Source organism: Perca fluviatilis, chromosome 4 (assembly GCF_010015445.1).
Source record: "Perca fluviatilis chromosome 4, GENO_Pfluv_1.0, whole genome shotgun sequence".
In the NCBI taxonomy this organism is placed as follows: Eukaryota; Metazoa; Chordata; class Actinopteri; order Perciformes; family Percidae; genus Perca; species Perca fluviatilis.
In genome coordinates, this window is record NC_053115.1 from 28,971,002 (window position 1) to 28,982,331 (window position 11,330).

An 11,330-nucleotide genomic window follows, 5' to 3' on the forward strand; every position below is an offset into this window, starting at 1 on the left:
TGACTCTTTTCGACATGCTATACTATAACTTTTTGTTTTTTTTGACGCTATACTATGACTCTTTTTGACATGCTATACTATGACCTTTTTATATATTTTTTATACCATACTATGACTCTTTTTGACATGCTATACTATGACCTTTTTATGTTTTTTTGGACATACTATACTATGACTCTTTTCGACATGCTATACTATGACCTTTTTATGTTTTTTTTACATACTGTGCTATGACTCTCTTCGACATGCTATACGATGACCTTATGGTTTTTCGACATACTATACTGTAACCTTTTTGTGTTTTTTTTCGACATACTATACTATGACCTTTTTATGTTTTTCCACTATACCATGACTCTTTTTGACATGCTATACTATGACCTTTTTATGTTTTTTTTGACATACTATACTATGACTCTTTTCGACATGCTATACTATGACCTTTTTTATGTTTTTTTGACATACTATACTATGACTCTTTTCCGACATACTTTATACTATAACCTTTTGTTTTTCCTTCTTCATAGACTCTTTCTCATTTTTACTACCTTTTTTATTTTTATTTTTACATACTATCTATTCTTTTATACTAACTTTTTATGTTTTTTCTATACTATACTCTTTTACTCTTACTATACCTTTTCTCTTTCATCTATGCGTCTTTTCATGCTATACTATACTTTTTTGTGTTTTACATACTAATGCTTCTCTCTTGTGCTATTATACCTTTTTTCATCACTTACTATCTCTTCCTTTATTTTTCACTAACTATATCTTTTTCACTTACACTATATTATTTTGTGTTTTTGACATACTAATCTATGACTCTTTTTGACGTACTATATACTCTGTTGGGGAGTATGAATACATTTAGCAGTTACTATTCAAGATACAAATTATGGTAACTGTATTCCGTTACAGTTACAATTTAAATCTCGTGGTATTTAGAATGCAATTGGTTACATTGTTGAAAATCAATGGATTATGCATACTTCTCTGTTTCAGGAGTTTATTCCTCCTGACTAAAATTAAGGCAACTCATGCATTTTTCCAGAACCCCGATGTAGTCGAAAAAAATAAGCTATTTAAGGCGATGTTCACAATGGAGTCGGAACCCGGTACGCGACAGAACCAGAACAGGAATAAGTTTCTATCTTGGAAATTCAAACAGCATTTCACATTAAAAGAGCGAACAGGTGGATAGTATAACTTTGTGCAGTGCAACCTGTGCTTGCCAGCAACCCAACCTCCGCTTTCAGGCGTCCAAATTGCTCACCTCCAACCTGAAGAGCATCTTAAATTAAGCTATTTTTTTTTTTTAATTAGCCAAGGGGTAGTAGATCTCTGTAGTTTTACTGGTCACCTTGCTGTTTTAACATTGGCTCTTGGCTTTACATTCTCCCTACGTGCTGATTGCATAGCTCCAGAGCCGTTTAAGAACTGAAGCTAGCCCGTTTGACATGCTATGCTTAGCTAAAGTGCTTCTGTAAAGCAAGACTGCGGTTAGATTTTTGTGAGTATGCAGTTCGGGACTTCAATAATAATATATCTGCTTGTTCGGGTACACATTCAGCTAGTTGGAATAAAAAGACCCACCATTATATGGAAACTGGTTTGAAGTAAGCTGGATGTGATAGCTCATTCTACTTTATAAAAGCGCTATTCAGTAATAAAGATTAATCCTGAAGTAATCAAATTATTCAGAATGCGTTACTCAGATTGAGTCGATAGCGAGATCCCGTTACAATTATACATGTATTCTGTATTCTGCTGCCAATAGCGAAATCACGTTTTGAAAGTATCCTTCAACACTGACTATACTATGACTCTTTTTAGACTGCTATACTATGACCTTTTTATGTTTGGTTTTACACTATACTATTACTCTTTTGACATGCTTTATACTATACCTTTTATGTTTGTTTTACATACTGTGCTATGACTCTCTTGACGTATCGATGACTTTAACGGTATGGTTTCACACATACTATGCACAGCGGCTTTCTTTTTGTGTTTTATTGACATACTATGCTATTTCTTTTTCCGACATTGCTATACTATACCTTTTTTATGTTTTTTTTTCCACATACTATACTATGACTCTTTTGAGATGCTATACTATACCTTTTTTATGTTTTTGACACTACTGTGACTCTTTTCGACATGCTATACTATAGTCTTTTTATGTTTTTTGACACTATACTATGACTCTTTTTTCTTTATTGTTTTCGACATACTATGACCTTTTATCATTTTTACATACTATCCACCATGACTCTTTGACATACTATACTATGACCTTTTATGTTTTTGACATATACTATGACTCTTTCGACTTGTACTATATGACCTTTTTATGTTTTTGACATACTATACTATGATCTTTTCACGATTGTGTCTTTATCTCAACCTTTTTGTTTTTGGCTATACTATGTTTTCTTTTTTCCGACATACTATCCTGAACCTTTATATATATTTTTTATACTATACTATGACTCTTTTAAATGCTATACTAAACCTTTTTATGTTTTTTTATACTATCTATGACTCTTTTTAGACATGCTATACTATGACCTTTTGCTTTTTTAACATACTATACTATGACTCTTTTTTAGACATGCTATCACTATGACCTTTTTTTATGTTTTTTTTACATGCTAATGCTATGACTCTCTTCGACATGCTATAATTATGACCAGGATTTTCACGACATACTATCTGTAATTCTTTTTATTTTTTTACATGCTATACCATGACTCTTTCTTATGCTATGCTATGAGCTTTTTGTGTTTTAGACATACTATCCCTATGACTCTTTTCGACATGCTATGACCTTATTTTTGTTTTTGCTACTATGCTGTAACCTTTTGTGTTTTTTTTTCGACATGCTACACTATGACACTTTTCAACTTGCTATACTGACATTTTTTTTTGACATACTTTCAATGTCTCTTTTTGACATGCTATACTATGACCTTTTTGTGTTTTTGGACATACTATACTATGACTCTTTTCGACATCTTTATACTATTCTTTTTTATGTTTTTTTACATGCTGTGCTATGACTCTTTCACTCTAATACCTTATGGTTTTAACATGCCTTTTGTAACCTTTTTGTGTTTTTACTACTATACTATGCCTTTTTATGTTTTTTTTACTTTTTCTCCATGACTCTTTTCGACCTGCTCATACTATATCCTTTTTTTGTTTTTGACATACTATACTATGTTTCTATTCACCACGCTATACTTCATGACCTTTTTATTTTTTTTTGACCTTATACTATGACTCTTTTCGACTGCTATACTATAACCTTTTTGTTTTTGGCTTTACTATACTCTTTTCACTACTATCTATGACCTTTTTATATATTTTTTTTACATACTATACTATGACTCTTTTCGACATGCTATACTATAACCTTTTTATGTTTTTTTATACTATACTATGACTCTTTTCGACATGCTATACTATGACCTTTTTGCTTTTTAACATACTATACTATGACTCTTTTCGACATGCTATACTATGACCTTTTTATGTTTTTTTTTACATACTATGCTATGACTCTTCGACATGCTATAGTATGACCTTTTTATAGTTTTTCGACATACTATACTGTAACCTTTTTATATTTTTTTTTACGCTATACTATGACTCTTTTCGACATGCTACACTATGAGCTTTTTATGTTTTTTTTGACATACTATACTATGACTCTTTTTGACATGCTATACTATGACCTTTTTATGTTTTTTTTCGAAATACTATACTATGACTTTTTTCGACATACCTTACTATGACTTTTTTGACATACTATGACTTTTTTCGACCTACTATACTATGACCTTTTTATGTTTTTTTTACATACTATACCATGACTCTTTTCGACATGCTATACTATGACCTTATTTTTGTTTTTTTCGACATACTATACTGTAACCTTTTTGTGTTTTTTTTTCGACATGCTATACTATGACACTTTTCGACTTGCTATACTATGACATTTTTATGTTTTTTGGACATACTATACTATGACTCTTTTCGACATGCTATACTATGACCTTTTTATGTTTTTTTTACATACTGTGCTATGACTCTCTTCGACATGCTATACGATGACCTTATGGTTTTTCAACATACTATACTGTAACCTTTTTGTGTTTTTTATTCGACATACTATACTATTTCTTTTTTTTCCGACATACTATACTATGACTCTTTTCGACATGCTATACTATAACCTTTTTATGTTTTTTTACATACTATACTATGACTCTTTTCGACATGCTATCCTATGACCTTTTTATGTGTTTTTTACATACTATACTATGACTCTTTTCGACATACTATACTATGACCTTTTTATGTTTTTTTTACATACTATACCATGACTCTTTTCGACATGCTATACTATAACCTTTTTGTTTTTTTGACACTATACTATGACTCTTTTCGACATGCTATACTATAACCTTTTTGTTTTTTTGACACTATACTATGACTCTTTTCGACATGCTATACTATAACCTTTTTGTTTGTTTTTTACATACTATACTATGCCTTTTTTTCGACATACTTTACTATGACTTTTTTGACATACTATGACTTTTTTCGACATACTATACTATGACCTTTTTATGTTTCTTTTACATACTATACCATGACTCTTTTCGACATGCTATACTATGACCTTTTTATGTTTTTTTCGACATACTATACTATGACTCTCTTCGACATGCTATACTATGACCTTATTTTAGTTTTTTTGACATACTATACTGTAACCTTTTTGTGTTTTTTTTCGACATGCTACACTATGACTCTCTTCGACATGCTATACTATTGCCTTCTTATGGTTTTTTGACATACTATACTGTAACCTTTTTGTGTTTTTTTTGACACTATACTATGACTCTTTTCGACATGCTATACTATGACCTTTTTATGTTTTTTTTACATACTATGCTATGACTCTCTTCGACATGCTATACTATGACCTTTTTATGTTTTTTTTGACATACTATACTATGACTCTTTTCGACATGCTATGCTATGACCTTTTTATGTTTTTTTTGACATACTATACTATGACTCTTTTCGACATGCTATACTATGAGCTTATTTTTGTTTTTTTTGATATACTATACTGTAACCTTTTTGTGTTTTTTTTCGACATACTATACTAGGACTGTTTTCGACATGCTATACTATGACCTTTTTATGTTTTTGACACTATACTATGACTCTTTTCGACATGCTTATACTATGACTTTTTAATTACTGTGCTATGACTCTCTTCGACATGGTATCCTATGACCTTTTTATGTTTTTTTCGACATACTATACTATGACTCTTTTCGACTTGCTATACTATGACCTTTTTATGTTTTTTTTGACATACTATACTATGACTCTTTTCGACATTCTATACTATGACCTTTTTATGTTTTTTTTACATACTGTGCTATGACTCTCTTCAGCATGCTGTACGATGACCTTGTTATGGTTTTTCGACATACTATACTGTAACCTTTTTGTGTTTTTTGTCGACATACTATACTATTTCTTTTTTTTCCGACATACTATACTATGACTCTTTTCGACATGCTATACTATGACCTTTTTATGTTTTTTTCGACATACTATACTATGACTCTTTTCGACATGCTATACTATGACCTTTTCATGTTTTTTTGACACTATACTATGAATCTTTTTGACATGTTATACTATGACCGTTTTATGTTTATTTTTTTTACATACTATACTATGACTCTTTTCGACATGCTATACTATGACTTTTTACTTACTGTGCTATGACTCTCTTCGACATGCTATACTATGACCTTTTTTTGTTTTTTTTTACGTACTATACTATGACTCTTTTCGACATGCTATACTATGACCTTTTTGTTTGTTTTTTTTACTTACTATACTATGACTCTTTTCGACATGCTATACAATGACGTTTTGTTTTTTTCGACATACTGACATACTATGACCTTTTTACATATGTTTTTTTTACATACTGTGCTATGACTCTCTTCGGCATGCTGTACGATGACCTTGTTATGGTTTTTCGACATACTATACTGTAACCTTTTTGTGTTTTTTGTCGACATACTATACTATTTCTTTTTTTTCCGACATACTATACTCAGTGTTGGGGAGTAACGGAATACATTTAACGGCGTTACGTATTCAGAATACAAATTATGAGTAACTGTATTCCGTTACAGTTACAATTTAAATCGTTGGTATTTAGAATACAGTTACATTGTTGAAATCAATGGATTACATGACGATACTTCTCTGTTTCACGAGTTTATTCACTCTGACTAAATTAAGGCAACTCTATGCATTTTCCAGAAGCCCCGATATGAAATCGAAAAAAATAGCTATTTGCGTGATCAGTCACAATGGATTCGGAACCGCGCGACGCGAAGAGCCAGGGCAGGAATAAGTTTCTATCTTGGAAATTCAAACAGCATTTCACATTAAAGAACGAACAGGGTGAATGAAATATAACTGTGCAGTGCAACCTGTGGCCCAGCAACCAACCTCCTTTCAGCGTCCAAATTACTCCACCTCCAACCTGAAGAAGCATCTTAAAGTAAGCTATTTTTTTAATTAGCCAAGGGTAGTCGTTCTCGTAGTTTTACTGGTCACCTTGCTATTTTAACATTGATGCGCGCGACTTTACATTCTCCCTACGATGCTGATTTACTAGCTCCAGAGCCGTTTAAAGACTGACTAGCCCCGTTTGACATGCTAGCTAACGTTAGCTAAAATTAGCTCGTGGTAGCAAGACTGCGGTTAGATTTTTGTAGTATGCAGTTCGGGACTACCAATACAATAATATATCTGCTTGTTCAGGTACACATTCAGCTAGTTGGAATAAAAAGAACACACCATTATAGGCTGGTTTAGTAAGCTGGATGTGATAGCTGCATTCCTACACTTATAAAACGCAATTCAATGTGGAAGTAATCCTGAAGTAATCCAAGTATTCAGAATACGTTACTCAGATTGAGTAACGTAACGGAATACGTTACAAATTACATACATGTATTCTGTATTCTGTAACGAAATACGTTTTGAAAGTATCCTTCCCAACACTGACTATACTATGACTCTTTTCGACATGCTATACTATGACCTTTTTATGTTTGGTTTTTGACACTATACTATTACTCTTTTTGACATGCTATACTATGACCTTTTTATGTTTGTTTTACATACTGTGCTATGACTCTCTTCGGCATGCTGTACGATGACCTTGTTATGGTTTTTCGACATACTATACTGTAACCTTTTTGTGTTTTTTGTCGACATACTATACTATTTCTTTTTTTCCGACATGCTATACTATGACCTTTTTATGTTTTTTTCCAACATACTATACTATGACTCTTTTCGAGATGCTATACTATAACCTTTTTATGTTTTTTTGACACTATACTGTGACTCTTTTCGACATGCTATACTATGATCTTTTTATGTTTTTTTGACACTATACTATGACTCTTTTCGACATGCTATACTATGACCTTTTTATGTTTGTTTTTTTACATAATATACTGTGACTCTTTTCGACATGCTATACTATGACCTTTTTTATGTTTTTTTTACATACTGTGCTTTCGACATACTATACTGTAACCTTTTTGTGTTTTTTTTCGACATACTTTACTATTTCTTTTTTTTCCGACATACTATACTATGACTCTTTTCGACATGCTATACTATGACCTTTTTGTTTTTTTTAAATACTATTAAGTGACTCTTTTCGACATGCTATACTATGACCTTTATGTTTTTTTTACATACTATGCTATGACTGTCTTCGACATGCTATACGATGACCTTTTTATGGTTTTTCTACATACTATACTGTAACCTTTTTATGTTTTTTTTGACACTATACTATGACTCTTTTCGACATGCTATACTATGACCTTTTTATGTTTTTTTTGACACTATACTATGACTCTTTTCGACATGCTATACTATGACCTTTTTGTTTTTTTTACATACTTTGCTATGACTCTCTTCGACATGCTATACTATGACCTTTTTATGGTTTTTCGACATACTATACCATTTCTCATTTTTTGAAATACTATACTATGACCTTTTTATTTATTTTTTTTACATACTATACTATGACTCTTTTCGACATGCTATACTATAACCTTTTTATGTTTTTTTGACACTATACTATGACTCTTTTCGACATGCTATACTATGACCATTTTATGTTTGTTTTTTTACATAATATTCTATAACTCTTTTCGACATGCTATACTATGACCTTTTTATGTTTGTTTTTTTACATACTATATTATGACTCTTTTTGACATGCTATACTATGACCTTTTTTGTTTTTTGACATACTATACTATTACTCTTTTCGACATGCTATACTATGACCTTTTCATGTTTTTTTTGACATACTATACTATGACTCTTTTCGACATGCTATACTATAACCTTTTAAGTCTTTTTCGACATACTATACTATGACTCTTTTCGACATGCTATACTATGACTAAATACTTACTGCGTATGACTCTCTTTGACATGCTATACTATGACCTTTTTATGTTTGTTTTTTTACATACTATACTATGACTCTCTTCGACATGCTATACTATGACCTTTTATGTTTTTTTCGACATACTATACTGTAACCTTTTTGTGTTTTTTTCTACATACTATACTATGACTTTTTATAGTTTTTTCGACATACTCTATTATGACTTCTTTGTGTTTTTTTTTTTCAACATACTCTACTATGACTTTTTTCGACCTGCTATACTATGATCTTTTTGTTTTTTTTGAACAGACCATACTATGACTTTCTTTGTACATACTATTCTATGACTTTTTTTTCAACAAACTATACAGTGACTTTTTTTTGACATGCTACACTATGACCTTTTTTGTATAGTTACTATGACCTTTTTGGTTTTTTCAACATGCTGTACTATCACCTTTTTATGTTTTTTTTGTCATACTATACTATGACTTTTTTTATAGTCTTTTCGATATACTCTACTCTGACTTTTTTATGTTTTTTTTCAACATACTCTACTATGACTTTTTTTCCGACATACTATGCTATTATTTTTTTCGACATACTATGACTTTATTTTCAACAAACTATGCTGTGACTTTTTTTTTTATCTTTTTGATATGCTATACTATGACCTTTTTGTGATTTCTTTTGACATACTATACTATGACTTTTTTTTGACATACTACGCTTTTAGTTTTTTTCGACATACTATACTATGATTCTTTCATGGTTTTTTCTACATACTATGCTTTTAGTTTTTTTCGACATTCTATACTATGATTCTTTCATGGTTTTTTCCAACATACTATATACTATGACTTTTTTCGGCAAACTATGACTCTTTTCTGACATACTATGACCTTTTTTGTGATTTTTTTTTTCTTTTTTCTTCAATATACTATACTGTGACTTTTTTTCAACATACTTTTACATAATTTTTTTTTCATGCCACTTGTATGACATACTATACTGCCTTTTTTATTACATCCTTTTGTATTTTTATGACTTTTTATTACCTACTATTGTATGACTTTTTTATGATCTACCATACGCTGACTTTTTGATGACTTTTTTTATTACATACTATACTATCAGAATCATAAAAGGTTTTATTGCCATAATAAGTACACTTATGTGGAATTTGCCTTTGTAAAAGGTGCATACATAAACAAATAAACATATTAAAAATGAATATAAAATAAACAAACACTCATGACTTTTTTATTACAATTTTATAACATACTATACACAATCACATTTTTAATACAGTATGCCTATTTTTTATGTCAACATATGTATTTCATATTTCGTTTACTAACTTAATTTTATACTACAAGCAATTGTTAAACTGCAGATAACATTAAATTGCCTTAACTTAGCGGTTAATCAAATCACCAAAAGAAGTTTAAAAAAAAAAGCATTGTAAATAAATAAGATCATCAGGTGTTCTTTTTGCTTTCTTTAGTAACTGAATGTGGTGTAAGAGCAATAATACATTACATACATAATACATTCTGAGCCCCTATACAGAAAATTATTGCAGGCTGCACACTGTAAGTGATTTGACAGCACTTAATTGATGTGTCAAAACAGAGTTGTTAAATCAGCTGAATCACAGAACAAAGATTTATTCTTAGAACACCAAAGAAGAATGTGTAATATACTGCATGATGGTCATACAATGTGTTTCAGTGAATAGTCAGGACCATTAATGAAAATGAAAAATCTGTATCTTCAGAGAATAGAAACGTAAAAAATGAAATTTGTTTTAGTAGAAACTGTCAGCAGTCTGGATGAAGAGACAAATGCCTGAGTCTTTTTCCTGCATTTATAGATTAAGTCCTGCTGCAGAAACCATTAGTAGATTAAAAGGGGCAGTGGAGGGGGTGGAAATGCTGCTGCTAACATCATCAGTCTGATCCAAGCGGCAACCTCCGGTGCTGAAAAATGAAGCCAATGTGAAAGTGCAAAAAACTGCAGTTCATCAAGCGGCCCCTTGAGACTGGCTCCAAAAGGAAGTCTATCCCCATAGACCCCAGTGTTAAAATGCCCAACTTTACAGCAGAGTTAAACACGTATACATCCTGGAACATAAAATGATTTTGATCTATGTAGCTAAGTTTAATAAGTAACACATCCATGTGAGTGACAGGTGGGCTGCCATCACAGGAGGCGAGCATAGACTTCATTTGGCCCACCTCAGCTCCATCCTCGCTCCACCTCTTTGCCCATTTTTGGGTTAGCCGCAACAGGCCCTGCCAAGATAGCAACGGCATGAGCCACCAGAGCCGCCCACTTTGAGCTTCCTTTTGGCCTTTTAGAAACCTATGGGTGACGTCACGGAGACTTTGTCCATGTTTATACAGTCTATGCTCTGATCCAAAACCATCACAGGCTAAAACAAAAATAAGTCATAATTTTTTTTTTTTATGGAGCTCGACTTAATAAATCTGTATTAAAAAATAATGCAACACATGCTGCACTTCTCCACAGAGTCTTCAGCGGTCCGGGAACGACCATACTCTAAAGGAAGTGATGTTAGATATGTTCAAGGTCATTTCCCCACCCACTGTGGACTTCAGGCCCCCTTCCTCCCGTTGCCGTAGTTGTGCGGTGGTTGGTAACTCCGGCAACTTGCTGGGGTCAGAAAACGGCAACCTGATCAACTCCCACGACTACGTAATCCGGTACGTATGTCCACACACATCTTACCCTCCTCTTCATTCTCTTCCTCCTCATCTTCCTC

General features: G+C 31.9%; 1 protein-coding gene across 8 annotated transcripts in view; it reads left to right on the forward strand.

The window, feature by feature from the left end:
* st3gal8 (ST3 beta-galactoside alpha-2,3-sialyltransferase 8) overlaps positions 1-11,330 on the forward strand; it is a 36,112-nt gene that overhangs the window by 20,525 nt on the left and 4,257 nt on the right. For all 8 annotated transcript variants that reach the window (XM_039797813.1, XM_039797821.1, XM_039797820.1 and 5 more), the window contains one exon: positions 11,078-11,271. In XM_039797813.1, coding sequence (XP_039653747.1) covers positions 11,078-11,271 — 194 coding nt within the window. The remainder of the gene's footprint in view (positions 1-11,077; positions 11,272-11,330) is intronic.